Source organism: Lycorma delicatula, chromosome 9, assembly GCF_047948215.1.
Source record: "Lycorma delicatula isolate Av1 chromosome 9, ASM4794821v1, whole genome shotgun sequence".
Lineage (NCBI taxonomy): Eukaryota > Metazoa > Arthropoda > Insecta > Hemiptera > Fulgoridae > Lycorma > Lycorma delicatula.
In genome coordinates this window covers 133,174,501-133,191,913 of record NC_134463.1, presented here as the reverse complement: position 1 = coordinate 133,191,913, position 17,413 = coordinate 133,174,501, and the positions used below count along the sequence as shown (strand labels likewise).

General features: G+C 31.9%; 1 protein-coding gene across 1 annotated transcript in view; it reads right to left on the bottom strand.

Annotated features, from left to right (window-relative positions):
- Window positions 1-594: 594 nt before the first annotated feature.
- The window catches only part of LOC142329981 (2-(3-amino-3-carboxypropyl)histidine synthase subunit 2-like), a 40,304-nt gene continuing 23,485 nt past the window's right edge, over window positions 595-17,413 (bottom strand). The window contains exon 7 of the mRNA XM_075374971.1: window positions 595-707. Coding sequence (XP_075231086.1) covers window positions 652-707 — 56 coding nt within the window. The 3' untranslated portion in view covers window positions 595-651. The remainder of the gene's footprint in view (window positions 708-17,413) is intronic.

Genomic DNA, 17,413 nt, shown 5'->3' with positions numbered 1-17,413 from the left:
AATTTAGTGTTGACCTCAATAAATTGAAGTTTAAAGGAAAATTGGAAAAGTATTATCTTTTTATTTCAAGTGCATTTTTAAAAATTAATTTATCAAAAAAAAAAAGCTTATTTTATTTATTATGTACAAGTATACAAAACAAATATATTTCAGTCAATAAATTAACCACACTTTATGAATATTAAGATATCAAAAAAAAACCTGTTATACCAGTCAAAAAGCTATTTATACATTAATTTTTATCACATTTGTGATTACTGAAAGAACAAATTATACAAATGAATAAATTATCATTACCTTATATAAATGATTACATTAATTTGACTGAAATTAATTAATTTTGAAAAAATGTTCCCTGTATTGTATAGAAATATATAAGATAATTTGAATCAGGATTTAGTTAATACTTTTTACATTTCTGACAGTTATACTTTAGTTTTATTAAAAAGTAAAATAGACTTTTTTTTAAAAGTAATAATACCAACTTAAATACACTGCACTAAAAATTAATAATACTTTTTCAAATAAATTATTAAATATAGATATCCAACACAATAATAAATGTACACCATTCAAATGTTATCAAAATTTTTGACTGCATTCTATATAAGTGTTATGCAAATAAAAAAAAAAAAACAGCTATCAATAAGATCAGTTGATGCTACAATCACAACAGCTCCAGTCTGTGAAGACAGGCGCAACAGCAACTGAAAATGTAATAATGGAGAATAATAAAGATATAAACTTTAAAACAATAAACTGAACTGAATTATGTAAATAAAATTTTAAAAACTTATTTGTAAATATTCTTATTTACTGTAGCAAGAGTGAAGTTAAATTTTATTGCTGACCATCATGAACAGGCACAAAATGAATTTATTCACTTTGTCATTAAGAAGTTTACAATTTTTATTATTGATTGTCATGGGAAAAACCATAACTAATATTATACAATTGTTTAATAGTATTAATAAGAGGGATAATATTATTTCATATGGTCAAGGAAGAATTAAAGATATTAGGATTGATTATATATTTTACAAAAAATTAACATGGGATAAACAAGTAGATTTTGCTTTTAAAAATATATATATATATATATATATATATATATAGTTTTTTGAAAATTCAAATAATTTAATATATTGATTACTGTGTTAATAAAATTTAATGTTACATGAAATATAAACCACCAAAACACAGTAATTAGATAAGTTAAATTTACCATATTAATTTCCAGTGATTGATTTTCACGGTATCACATTAAATTAGGTGTTTAATTTTATAACTACACTGAAATATAATTTTTTTAATAATTTGTTATTTTTTTTTAAATTTCATTATATCAACAAGTGATAAAATTAACAATTTTGAAAAACCCACAAAGCTGTTTCGAAGAAACATATCTATTGCATTGCAGCACCCCTTGGCGGCTTATAACCGTAAAGCTAATCTAAGAAACCTGCTCTGAAGTGATACCTATGAAATGCAATAAGGTAATATCTATGTAATGCAAAAAATCACATCAAAATCGGCTCAACCATTTTAGAGAAACACATCTACTGCAGTGCCCCCTGGTGGCCTATAACCATAAAACCTATCTAAGAATCTGCTCTGATGTTGATGCAAAAAACTGCATCAAAATCAGTCGAGTAGTTTTTGAGGAAAGTGATAACAGAAATATACAAACACAAGTTCTTATCCCAAATGCATATACCATCTCTGTTCCCCCGTGAGTAAAAACAGAAACAATTTAATATTCCTTATTAAAAAAATTAATGATTTTCTTTTTGAAGAATATCTTTTAAAAATGTGCTATATGATAAACTGTTATTTGAGCAAAAATTAATAACTTGTGAAGAAAAAGTATTTGTCTAAAAAGAACGCTAAGGTCTGAATCATTAACTATACATGACACACTTCTAGCTTCTAGAAGTATTCAAGGAATACCTTTCCCTTCTCAAAAAAATTAAACAATGGTTTTTTCTGAATCATCATCCCTTTTATTTAACAATAAATCATCAAATAATCAATCAATCAATCTCTATCAATAAACAATAATAATAATACAGCTGCATACAAAATACTAAAAAGAAACAGAAACAACACTTTTGTAATCATCAAATCAAAAAAGGGGCTTTCAAATTACTTTTTATTTACGTAACTAACTAATATTTAATTAATTAACTTAATATCAATTAATTTAACTAATTAATAATAATATTACATTATTTTATATGTAATTTTCTTAACTATTAATAATAATAATTTATTTATTATTTACTTTATATATCACATATATACAAAATATTTCAACCACTCCAAAACTTCATACATTCATACACAATAATAGTAATGATAATAATAATAATAACTGTAGTAATAATATAGGGTTTGTAATTCATACTTTATTTTAAAACTTAATTTATTCTTTAACTGATTTAATTGAAACTGCTGTTTGTAATTAATGTTGGTAATGGCAGAAGCATAGTAATAATAAAAATGTAAACTGTTATTGTACACACACACACACACACACACACACACACCTGTAGCAGAGGAGAAACTGCTAACAGGCGCGTCTCCACGTGTGGATTGGAGAAGCCCTCCCTGCCCCTTAGGGGGCATAGGGTTGGGGTGAAATAAAATAGCCCCCGTGTACAAAACTCCCCAACAATGGGTTGGTCATAACATCTGACCTGCTAAGAAGAAGATTGGTCGCTGTTATAACACACTGGGAGTGTTTGTGACTGTGTCGATGTCTGTTGTCGATGCAAGTTTATGACTGATGTGAGCTTGCTCTGCCGACGTGTAAGTTATAGCAGTAGATCTGGAGCCAGCCACTTCGGGCCTTGATCAGGAAGTACGCAGTGGGTGTTAGAGATCGGAATCTTCACCGCACCGAGTGAGTCCAGTCCGTCCGTGAATTCCGGGACTGGCTAAGTGTCGACTGGGCCTCAGGGAACTGGGGTAGGAGTATTATCTCCGAGGGTACAGCCGTTCCTAGTTATGACAACCCGCTCCTCTCCGTACGATGCGCTGGTAGAACTAAAGTATGCAGAATTTCGAAAACAGACAAAAATTAGATGATGCTGGTTTGTACAGCAAAGTAGACCCCATGGCTTTGCTGTCAGGAAATGTTACAGGGAGTACAACAACCGTGTCAATGGAAGTGGAAGGAGAGTCGGGTGACGCTCATTCAGTGGGTGAAAAGCCCATCGCACCCGCCGTTATTCCAAGAGGGAGAATCAATTCACTACCGACCGTCACTGGCCAACAGTCGCCGATGGAGCGGCTCGGTGGCAAAATCGAGAAGCTTGTTGATTTCATTGAAGACAAGAAGAACGTGCATCATGAAATCAGAAAACTGGTTAAGTCCATTGCTACGGCATATAAGTTAGCCAGCAAAGCACCGCAGATGATGGTTTCAACTACCCAAACATCTCCGCGTGCCACGCCAGAGCAGAAATGCCAAAGCAGTGACGTGACCCAGTTGACAAAGATAACCGGAGCCGAAGCTATTGGAGGATTAGTTTCGGAAGACAACGGAAAGAGTCTTACTACGTCTGAGAAGAGAAAAGAAAGAACTTCTCCAGACACCGATAATAAAGTCAAGAAAAGGAAGGACTTAAAACCCAGCCCGCTGCAGAAAACGACAGTCCAGAACACCGAAAAGAAACGAGAAAATGCTTGGCAGGCAGTCTTGTCTAAAAAGGAAAAGAGGAAGCAAGCCAAAGAGCGGTTACCAAAAGAACCGGCGCACAAATCTCGGCCGGAGCCTAAGCGGAAAAAACCGCGAAAATTCACCAGGCCAGACGCCTTGATTATCCGACCTGTTGAGAAGGCGAAATATGCTGAGATACTGCGTCGGATTAAAAATGACGTTCCACAAGAGCAGGCCCGGGTCGTAGTTGACAAGGTCCTAAAGACGAATGATGGAAACATGCTCATTACGCTCTCCAGGAAGAGCACAGACAAAGGACAAGCTCTAATGAAGACAATAAAGAGCATCCTGAAAGAAGAAGCCGACGTCATCTGTAAAGGTCCAGAGGAACAGCTCGAAATCCGGGACATTGACGACGAAACAACCAAGAATGATGTCCAGAAGGCCTTACAAGAGGCAGCTGGCGATGACTACGAAATACCTGGAGAGGTCATTAAAATTCGTCCGGCCTACAGAGGCACACAGACCGCATTGGTACGATTACCAGCAGCAACAGCGCAGAAGATACTCGGAGAGAGAGGCAAGATACGAATTGGCTGGGTGAATTGCCGTATCAGAACAGTGAAGACTCCACTACGATGCTATAAGTGCTGGCACTTTGGACACACTACTGTTCAATGTAAAAGCGAGGTCAACCGATCTGGGCTTTGCATCAAATGTGGGCAAACAGGTCATCAAGCTGCTCAATGCTCAAATAAGGTGAAATGTGTTTTATGTGCGGAAAAACCTGGTTCTCAGGATACTGCTCACCGGTCTGGCGCTGGTCGGTGCCCGGTCTTCCAGGAAGCACTCCAGAAGCTGACAAATAAACGAACATGAAGATACTGCAGCTCAACATTAATCACTGTGAAGCTGCGCATGATTTGCTCATGCAGACAGTACGAGAGTTGAAAGTTGATCGTGTGTTTCTATCGGAGCCATATAAACATCTCACCGGGCAACCATGGGAGACAGACATCACCGCTAAAGCTGTCATTTGGTCCTGTGGTAAACTCTCCTTCCAGAATGTAGACAACAATGGCAGCGCCGGCTTCGTAGCAGCATCAATAGATGGCATCCGCTTCTACAGCTGCTACGCACCACCTAGCCTCTCCATTGCTGAATTTACTGACTTCTTGGATCGCCTGACCGAAGACGCGAAGCAACATCATCCAGTGGCGATAGCCGGGGACTTCAACGCCTGGGCAGTCGACTGGGGTAGTAGGCAGACTAATGCACGAGGAAGAGAACTACTAGAAGCTTTTTCTACACTTGATGTAGTCTTGCTCAACAGTGGTGACAGGCCGACCTACACCAAAGGTGACGCAAGCTCGATTGTAGACCTCACTTTTGTCAGTACCAGCCTTGCTAAAGGTAACTCCAACTGGAAGGTACTAGACATCTACACTGCCAGTGACCATCATGCTATACTCTGGGAAACGTCTAACGACCGGAAACTCAGAGGGCCTAACAAGCCATCTAACATCGTTGGTTGGAAGGTGAAATCCCTAGACCCAGAAGTATTGATAACAGCCCTCGATAGTGATCCGATAGAGACTGGATGTGCAGAAGAACATACTAAGGCCCTGATGATGCGAGTAACACAAGCTTGTGATGCCAGTATGCCTCGCAAACGTGTTATCAATTCAAGACCTGCGGTACACTGGTGGAACGATCACATCAGCAACCTTCGTAAAGAGTGTCATAGAAAAAGAAGATTATCTCAGCGTGGCTATCAACGACCCAACTCTGCAGTGCTGATTGCAGAGTATAAAAAAGCTCGTCGTGAACTCAATAAGGCCATAAAAGAGAGGAAAGGAAGATGCTGGAAAGAGCTCATATACGAGGTGGACAAAGACGTGTGGGGCAGGCCTTATAAAGTGGTCATGACCCACCTGAAGAAACAACAAATGCCGTCACCTACGTGTCCTCAGCTCCTTCAGAAAATCGTCACTGCGCTGTTTCCACAGCAACACAGTCTCGATTATCAGTTAACGCCAGGCGAACTAGACGACATTCCACCTGTCACTGAAGAAGAGTTGCTGGAGGCCTGTAATCGTGTAGGAAATGATAAAGCGCCGGGATTGGACGGAATCCCGAATATAGCCTTGAAAACCATCATAAAGGCAGCACTAGCATTATTTCTAGACGCGTACAACGCATGCCTCAAGGAGGGGACTTTTCCTCGTAAGTGGAAACAGCAACGGTTAGTACTGTTACCTAAAGGGAAGAAACCGCCAGAAGAACCGTCATCTTACAGACCACTCTGCATGCTAGATACGGCGGGTAAGATATTTGAGCGTATCATCCATCAGCGAATAGATGCAGTGGTTGACCCACTCCTGGCAGACAACCAGTATGGATTCCGGAAAGGACGATCAACCCTGGACGCGATCAACCTGGTTGTCAATACGGCCAAGGAGGCGATCGCAGGAACTAGATGGAAGGGTGGAACGAAGAAGTACTGCCTGGTTGCTGCCTTAGACATCAGAAATGCTTTCAATTCCGCTAATTGGGACTGCATCATGCAAGTTCTCGACGAGAAAAACGTGCCAGTATATCTTCGCAGACTAGTGATTAGCTATTTTACAGATAGAGTGCTGAAGTACGATACAAAGAATGGTCCGAAAGAGTATGATATAACCGGTGGTGTGCCACAGGGCTCTGTTCTCGGTCCACTTCTGTGGAATATCATGTATGACGGGCTCCTGAGATTGAAGTTTCCAAGATGTGTCAAACTGGTAGCGTATGCGGATGATGTTGCCGCAGTGTTCGTCGCCAAACACCTCGACGAGATTCAACATCTGTTTGACATTACTTTTGAGAAGATCAACCAGTGGATGGATACAGTTAACCTTCAACTGGCCAAGCAGAAGACCGAAGCAGTGCTTATTACCAGCCGAAAAGAAGTTGAAACAATTAAGCTAAAAGTCGGTGACCAAGAAATTACATCACAACCTCATATACGATATCTGGGAGTGATGCTTGATGCCCGACTCAACTTCAAGCAGCAAGTAGAACACGTCTGTACGAAAGCGTCAGTAGTGAGAGCTAGTCTCGCACGATTGATGCCGAACGTCGGAGGCCCAAAACAGAGCAGAAGGCTACTATTGTCATCAGTAGTAACATCGGTGCTCACTTACGGAATATCTATTTGGGCTGACGCACTAGAGACGCAAGATTCGTGGAGAAAGGCGGGACCGATATATCGTATGACTGCATTACGAGTCGCAAGCGCTTTCCGCACAGTGTCTGAGGAAGCAGTTTGTGTCATTTCCGGAACTCTGCCTCTTAGAGTTCTAGCTGAAGAACGACGCAACCTTTACCATCGAAAGACGTCAACCTTACTGAGTGCTGAAGAACTCAAGACAGAAGAGCGACAGAAAAGCATCGCACGTTGGCAGCTACAGTGGGATGTTGCCGTGAAAGGCAGGTGGACACACCGTCTCATACCACGGATTGACTTTTGGCTGAATCGTAATCACGGTGAGGTCAAAACTACTATCTAACGCAGATGCTATCAGGACATGGCTGCTTTCGAGAATACTTACACCGCTTCAAGCACGATAATTCTCCAGAGTGCCCGTCCTGCCCAGGAGTCAATGAAGATGCAGAGCATGTTTTCTTTGTGTGCCCACGATTTTATCCACAGCGTGATCAACTCGAAAACATCTTACATCAAAGTATCCAACCTGAGACACTAATAGAAGCAATGTTGTCGTCAAAAGCCGCATGGAACGCAATAAGCACGTTTGCAACAGACGTCCTTACAGACCTGCGTTCCATCGAAAGAAAAAGAGCAAAGGACCACAACATCTAGAAGAAAGAAGTAATAACATCTTAGCTACCAGAAGGAAGAGCAGTAGCTAAATCCTCCCCCCCCCCCCCGCGAAGTAATGCCTAACGGCGGATACCGTGGGGGATCAGAGTTCAGAGGATAGCAGAGGTTTTAGTCGGTATTAGCATTAACAAGTCACCTTTAAGTTAATGTTCGAGTCCGACATACCAGGCAAAACATCTAAGCCAGTGATTCGTAAAGGAATTTCCTTCGCTATATAAAAACACACACACACACCACAACCAGCAAACTGAAACCTGAATATTTTTGCTGATTCCATTTTGAGAAAGAAACAGATAAATTATCAATTTTGAATAAATAATATATGCATAAAACAAAAGATAGACAAATAAGGACTTAGAAAAGCAAAGTCAATAAACAGGAATATGCAACAAAACATACATAAAAGTTACTTTCAGAGAACAGATCCATTATTTTTTTTAAATAACAGATCATATCCATTAAGGATATAAACAATTTGATTACTTATACCTCTTTACTTTACGTAAAATCACATTTTACTATTGAAATCATTATAACTCTTAAGTTTTGACTTGGATAGCATGAAGGAAGTCTCTAAGTATTTTCTTTTGTCATTATAAACAATGAAAACTAACAGCCAACATAGAATAGTCTCACCTACCCACAATATACTGAAGTCATCCAAGGAAGGGAGTAAAAGGCTACCGATTAACAAGACTTAAGGAGAAGGAGGTCTAGCTTTACCAAACAGTAATTTCAGCCACCAATTTGGCTTTTTGTATAACCAATAGATAGGAAACAATGAGTCTCAGGGCAGACAAAATGTCCTCCCTATTAAAAAAGTGATGACTGCTTCCACCACTACAGAACAAGGTTAGATGAGACAACAGATGGAAAAGGCAAAATAACTAACAAATCCCATGGTACCTGTAAAGGAAACAAGAGTCAGAAACTACGGAATAGGAAATAACAGACAAAGAACAGGGTGATATCAGTGTGAAATGAAATTCAGGGCCATAAGATATGTGATAAATTTGCTAACTTTATTACTAAGACATGCAAGTATTCTTTTTGTAGGCGCAGAATCTATATTTTTTATTTAATTTTTTTATGTTGATTTAATAGCTTTTAGTCATTGTTTATAAATAATAAATTTAAACTAAATTATACAATTAGTTCATAGCTTAAAAGTAAGATTCTTCAAATTTTTTCTTTTTAAGTTTATTTTACACTTATCTCTTCTTCTTTTAACATTTTTTTTAAACGAATTCATTGGTATATTTTTCTTTTAAAAAATGTATAAAATAAAAAAGTCTATAAAGTCAATATAGTAAATATAGTCATGCAAATATTATCAAACTATGCAACCCAAGTTCTAACAGAAAAGGAATTCATCAACTGTATAGAATGAATAATCTGATCAGAATGGTATAGGTAAATAGTTTACACTCGCCTTCTTGTGTGAAAGGAAGACAGTTTCAGGTTAGGCCTGGCCTGACCTGACCTCATCACTTATATAATTTTTAAAAAACAAGTCTGACCATCATTCAATGTTTTTTTAAATTTTAATTCTAATTAACAACACATGCCAGGTAAAACAGGAATATAATAAGTAACAGGTATAATCACTACAAGAACAAGGGTATAGCTGCCTAACAGCCTCTAATTAATTTCTTTCAATTTAAAAATGCTCATTAAAAGAAATTTGTCAAATAAAACAGAATGATCAAACAATAAATTAATTATCTTTATCATGTGGTCAGAGGGTAAGGTATTATTTAGTGAAGTTTACTGATGCGGCTGCACTTAATTTGTTCACATCGAGAAACAATAAAGAACATAAAAATTACCGGGATGATCATAAAACAAAAATATATAACTATGTGATTCAGAGAAGGCAGAAAAGCAACTTCTTATAATTTAATGTAACTGTAATAAACAAACATCTTAACATTCAAGATGTAGCATCATGAATATATAAAAGGATTTGAGGCGAAGATTCCTTACATTAAAAATGAGAATACTAACAGATATTAGGTTGGATTGTGTTGATTAATGTATATCAATAGCAGAAGCGTTAGCTAATGAATTAAACTCACAAAAGAAGGAGAACGGATAAAAAGAAGAGAACATTAAGGATGGAAGGAGGAGGACAAAACACAAACTGTACGCATCTTACTCAACACTGCAGCTAATACTACTGTTTATCTTATCCCCCAAGCTACTATTACCCATTGCTGCTGTAATTAATGTCCATTTGTATTAAATTCAGCATTAGAATGATAAATTTTACAATATAATGAAAACGCTACACAGATTTAATAACTTTTGTTGTAAGAATATTACAGTTTTTTAATTCAATATCCTCCTGTGTAGGTTAAGATGATTATCTAATAAGTACAAAATAAATATATCTAATTGTTATAGAGTTCAATAACTTTTGGAATAACTGATATAATACTATATGGTTAGAAAGTTTATAATTTTCCAAATAAACCAATTAGAGATTTTTAGATTATGTTTATTTTAATAAAAAAGTTATAAAATTGTTACCCAAGAATAATGAAGTAAGGAAATGTAATTATTAAAAATAAAACTGTAAAATTAAATGATAATGCAAACAGAATTACATTTAATCTACTTGATGCATAAATTCAGACAAGATAAAAATAGTAACTTCATTTATGAAGTAATATTACTAAAATTATTACAACTTAATCAACATAACAGATGGCAATATATTACATATAAATAAAAATAATATATTAAAATATTTCAAAACAAAGTTTCTGACATCATAATAATAATCATCATGGTCTGAACTTTAGAAACTTTACTTTGTATTCAAATTATCATCACATGCTTTATAACTAATCAATCAACAACTTATGTCATCAATCATACACTTGTGACAATTAACATGTTCCTTTTTTTTTTAAATTACTTTTTCATAATTTATACAATTTAATTTAAAAATTAAAATTCTTATAATTAAAACAACAACATACAGTCTTTTATGCTTTTTTTTTACTATTTTTACTTTCTTGTTATGTTATTTATAAAGTATTTTCTATTAGTAAAAAATGAAAACCAACCAAGATTCTAATATCTTGACATTTAAAAATCAGTGAATCACGAAATTCTAAACAAAACTAGTCAATAAATTTAAATTCATGTATATGTTGAGTGACTGGTTTTGTATCTCAGAAAAATATTTAAATTATTAACAGATTTAGGTTGAATAAGGAATATTTAGACTGAATTAGAGATTTGAAAAAATTAAGAGGTAATTTTTTATCTTAATTAAGATGTGATGGAAAGGTACTTGAAAGGGGTTGGACTTGATATAAAATTGTTTTTATGTTAAAATGTTAAAATAACAATATCAGGAAATACTTTGAAAACTGTAATACTGAAATACTTTTGAACAACATTTTGATTGAAATGCCCCACTATATCTAATAATTTTATTTTTATACATTTTTTAACTTCTCCTTTTCTAAGTGGTTTCATATTTCTTATTACTATTTTTTAATGTAACATTTCAGAGTATAATAAGTTTTAAAATCATATTGCAGAGTGAATGAGTAAAACTCTAACTTCGAAAAGAAGTATTTCTATACTTCAACTTTTTATGACGTGTCAAACCTATATTTCTTCTAAAGTGAATATGATGGAAATAGTTTTCAATGTTTATCAAAGAGGTAGAGTTAACATTTTTTTTTGTTCAAGCGGTTCATTTTGAACCGCTTGAACAAAAATAATGATTTTTTCCATAATGATTTCTTGTATGGTCAACAAGAAATCATTATGGAACTATATATTATAACCAAAAAGTATAGGATTAAGAATGAATAATTTTCAACTTTATCACTAGGGAGAAAAAATAAATTATTAGCTCTGGCAAATTTCTAAGAAAACTTTAACCTAGCTGCCAAATTTGCAAACACTAAAAGTAAATATTAAATGATTAGTTTTCCCCACACCAGAGTAATGTATTTTATAGTTCAACCCAAAGGTGAAATGGGTTGGGCGATAGAGTTACACTTAATTACTTTCAGCTGTTTAAGGAATGTTTGAAAATTAATAACAATATTTAAAAACATATATATATATATATACAAAAATCGCAACTGGATATAGAACTACAACTCTTAAATTAAAAAGTTAAAAAACTCTATTACAGAGCAGAAAAAATAGTTTTTAAAAACTACATAAAATATTTATTTCTTCAATACAAAAACATAAGAATTAAATACATTAGCTCTTCATGTTTCATAAAACTATAATAGGTGTAGTATACCACTTTGTGTAATGATGGATGCTAAATTTTAAATTAGGTAGTCTTGTGTCTGATTTCCATGAATCTGATTCTTCATCTTCCTCATTAAAATAAATGAGTAATCATGTATTACTTGGTAATGAAAAAATAATTTATTGGTACGTGAGAAGAAAAGGATACCAGATATTCTGGACATTTCAAAGAATTAATATGACACTAATATACATAACAAAATGTTAAAAAATGCAAGTTTAGAGTCTTGCACTATAATAGAAATAAATAATAAAATTTTAATTTTGTACATCAATTATTATATAATTTACTTTTATAAACAACCACAAAGTACTTTATAAAACTGTTTAAAAATACAGTTAATTAAATCGGAAATGAAAAATCGATAATTAAAAACTGCAGATGTGAAAATAAAGGTAGAATATGAACAGTATTACCAATAGAATATTAGGAACTTTTACAATGATCATACAATAGAATTATAGAGAATATAATGGAATGGCAAATAGGACAACAAAAAAGTAGAGAACTGAATGTTTGAAAATACTGGACAAAAAGAAAACATTTAGAAAAGATAAAATAAATTTAGAAAATATTTAAGAAAGATATTTAGGGACTTGCTGCCAACTGCAAGTCACTAAATATCTTCGTTGGCACGTAATTAAAAACGTTCAGTCTTTTTTTGAACAAACCTCTTACAGTCCAATTCAGGTAAAAGTACATTCATGCAATGCAATGAGCACACTATACTGCATGCAAGTAATACAGTTTTAAAGGGACCCAACTAATCAAAAAATGTTGAAAGTAAATAAATATGAAAATCTAACCCTATAAGAAATTACATGGAATATAGTCTTAAAAATACATTTAATAATAATTAATAACTCATATGAATCCTCAACGATTTTTTTTTTTTGTTGGAGTGAAAAACACTTTGGTGTCATCATTATCCGGGTACGATATTTGTTCTCTAAAAAACTGGACACTTAAAAATTAATTAAAAAACTAAAAACCCTGACACGCAAAAATATATACTCAAAGTAAAAGGGAGTATAAAGCGCTCCCTGCAAAAATAAAAACTAATAAGAAATAAACTGAAATAAAAAATGTTATGGTATTTTTATGTATTTATGTATGTATATGTGAAAAACCTATTGTATACATAAATATGACTGACAAATATAAATGGGGATGTAGACAAACACATGTACAAGCATATATACAGAACAGTATGTGTGATTTCATTTATGCACTGCAACAACTGTTTACATGACATGTAATATTATGTATGAACTGGATAATTTAATTTTTTCAATTGTAGGTTAGTTATTATAATTTCACATATTTCTGGTAACAAAGCCAATATTCAACAATTTTCCAGTTATTATTTCATTAATAATCTTTAAGAAGTTATAATTTTCAATTAAAAGGTAGATAAAAAGTAAATTACTGCATTCATATAATAGTATGGTAATGATATTTTTTATCTTAGTTTATTTATGTGAATCATGAATTTTTACAATTAAAATCATATGCTAAATATCAATAAAAAATAAATTTCTAATAGTGAAGGTTGAAATATGTTTACTCAGGAAAGTAACTTATTACTGTTCCTCTACTCTAGTAGAATAGTAGAATTCTTTTTAGTAGTATAAAAAAATTCTGAATAGTAGTAGTAGTACTATTCTAGTAGAATAGTATAATGTGGAAGTTACTTCGTAACTTCCACATTCTTCAAAATTTTGAGATTTTGAACTCATCCCATAAATAAAAAAGTAATGCTAATCCACTAATCTAATTTAAAGTAATCGTCTTCAGAAGAATTAAAATTGTAAAGTGTTTGGTAAGGTTATTAATTATTAAATCGCAAAAACCATCTTTTGATTAGAACAAATTATATATTTTCAGACATAATTGAAAGGTAAAAAGTAATAAATTAATTAATTATTTGAGAAATTATAAAATAATTTCTTTCACTTTTGTAGAACTGCTCTTGAAACTAATCAATTCTGTTTAATTATATAAACGATTAAAAGAAACTATATAATTTTATCTGTTTAAAACGTACAAAAAGACAATTATCATTTTTTTTAACAGACAGCTTAGAACACAGGACGAGTAGTAATTATGAGATTCAAATATTAGCACGGAACAGAAAGGAATGGAGAGAATTATCATCAAACCAACTGAATAATAAAAAAAGGGGGTTCTGAAAATTAGGTAACCTTGTGGAATCGAATTTATATGCCAATGATACGTGTAGCTGGATCACCTTGGGATGATCTAGATCAAATCTCTCATACATAACATTATATGTCCTTATGTATATTCTTAAATGTACTGTAAAAGAATTTAAAAATTTCCTAAAAATCTTATTAAATCTATATTAGAATTTCCTGAATACAAATGTAAACTGTTAATGATTTATTAACAGTTTACATTAAACTGTAAAAGTAAAATCTGTTAATGCACAATAGATAAGCTGCACCTGAGTCATATTAAAAGGATGGAGGATACACGAATGTCTAAAGAAATATTGGAGAATAAATTGGGAAAAAAAATGATCGGTTGATGTTTAGGGAGACTTGTGAAAGATGGATGTGAGATACCAAAGGTGACATGACAATGTTAAAAATAATGATGTTTTAAAAATTAATTTTGTTGCTAATGCATATATGTATAATATACAAGTATTTAGCAATTTGTAACATTTTAATGTTTTTATTGACTACTTACTTTTGCGACATGAAAAAATGTAATACTATTCATTTTTTTATTATATATCTATAATCAATCCAAAATACAAAGTTTTTATAGCAGTATAGATTTGCATACACATTTTTTTGTGAAATTAGTAGTTACAAATGTTACAAAACCATATAGTAATGTAATTTTAAATCGCTGTAAAACCAGATTGAAAACCTTTATTTAAAACAGTATTTCAGCTCTTGAATTATTAATAGAATAAAAATGAATAACTACATATTAAATTTAAATTAATATCAATAAAATAATAAAAAACAAAATGAAATTATTTACTTTACATAATATATAGAAAGGAAGTTAATAGAATAGTCTAGGAAAGTTAGAACAGTGTTGTAAATAGGTAAAGTTAGAAACCCAGATGTTCAGCAAGAGATCAACCAAAAGTTTAATCAAATGATGAAATAGAGCATATTTAAACTAATCACTTTCTTAATCGTTTACCCTAACAAATCCCATTTTTTAAACACAATTCTTTCTTTGTACAATATCAAAATTAAACATTCGCTTTTATTTATTTATTTATACAAGATGGAAACAAATATTTTAATTCCACAGATTTCATTTTATTTGTTTTTAAATATATTTTTTAATTTTAGAGCAGAATTCTGTAATAAAATTGTTAGTACCATCAAAATTGTTAGTAAAGTACCATCAATCTATCTCTTGACGACTTGGATTCTTATCATTCACACTAACACTCCTACAAAAATACTCCTAGTATTTTTGTAGTTCAGTCATCCAAGTGACACTTTATATTCCATAACAAATATACTCTTTATGTTAAATTTCATAGTTTATGTATAAACATTAAATTTTACAACTTAAAATAAAATAAAATAAAAATACTGTAAAAAACTATATATATATAGTTTTTTTTTTCAACTATATATATAATTTCTTTACAGTATTTTGTTTAATGAGTTTAATTTTGTTTATTTTATCAAATAAAAAATGATTCATTAATCTATTTTTATGTAAATAAATAACAGCAAAATACATAAAATAAATAAAAAATTACAACAGCAGTAGTATTAAAAAAGATTTTTATTATAATAATCCCTCGTAAAAAATTGTTTGTTATAAAAGTAGCAGTATTATTTTACAAATGGTAAAGATATTTTGTAGTTCTATGTTTGGGTAACAGTGATTAGCATTCTTTTTGCACGTGGAGATCAACAGATCACAAAACAGCCAATCCCTGTAGTGTACACGATTAATGTTACAATAGTAAAGTCAAATTTCAGCTGCTTTTTACAGAGATTAGTGCGCTGAAATGCAACAGTACCTTCAGTTCACTGAATAAAATAAGGGGAACCGATTTCATAACTCCCTTTTGTATGATTTGAAATGCGTGATTGTTATTTTTGAGAATCGCTATGTAATTTTATGAATGTCTTATTATGTTTGTTACATTTCCTAAGCCCTAAGGTTACATCAGCACCTAATAAATATAATTAACTCATCACACAGTTTTAACAAAAAAACTAAGGTGTTAAACATACACGGCATAAAAAAAATGTTAATGGCTAACTATACGTAACATTAATTTTTTTATCGTATTTTATAAATACGATTATTAAACTTTCAATTTTTGAACTCTCATTAACAAGATGTTTAAGAATGACAATACTTTTTGAGAACACCTACTGTGTTATACGCTATTTTATCAAATAAAGAATAAAACTTACACATAGACAAAATAAATAAAAAGTATCCATATTTTTAGTAATATAAATAAGAGCTTTGACTCTCATAAATCTTAAGAGTTACCAATTTGTGGTTGACAGTTTAGTAAGTTCCGATTTTACTTATTTTTATTGACAGAGCATAGATGAGAAGGAAATATATATGAGGAAGGAAAATTTATGATAACTATAAGCAATATGCAAAAAAACTTTCATTATTACTAATCAAGTGATTTATTTACTTTAATCAAACCGTTTCACGATAACCAATAATTCATTACGACCCAAGACTACAATTTTCAATGTAGAGTCATTTATGGTTTTGGCACCACCATCTTTTTCTAATTAAACTCTTTTAGGGATAGGTATATTAGGAAGAGTATATCAGTGTTTCTGCAATAATCCTTGAGGTATCTGAAGGTTCTATACTTACACTTAAATTTACACTTATATAAAATTTTTCTATTCACAGTAATTTAATATTATTTTTTTATTATTGCTTAGAAATCTCAAGTATTTCTATAAAAAATTCTACGATTGTTACTTTATGTTACAATAAAGTTAAAAATTACATACTCTATTTTGAATATCGGATTTTAGTAGCAAAATTTAATATTTTCATTCCACAATAGTTACAATGGTATTTGTTTCCCCAAAAAACACTACTATTTATGGCATTAATAATATAAGTAAATTACTAATTTAAAGGCTTAAGATGACTAAAAGAAGTCTCTTATTCAGCAGTCCTAATTAACCCAAGTACTCCTGAACTAGAACAAACTGTAAATCCATAATTAGGTATTACAAAATTAATACTTTAGGTTACAAGCAAATATAGAAGCTTTAATATTTATCAGCTTACAGTTTAAAAGACATTACAATAAATTTATGTACCGGCATAAAACATCACTACACCACAATTTCATTTTTCAGCTGCACTGTTAGGTTGATTAAAATATACTGACTAAAATTTCAAAAGTTACAATTTAATTTTTTCTTAATCAAATAAGATGTGTTAATAAAATTACATTTAAGGTGTGAAAAAAATGCTGTAAATAATTAATAACATTATTAACTTGTAAAATAAAATGAAATTAAAACTGTAATTTTAAATTTTTAATGAGAAATAAGTATTTAATTGTTTT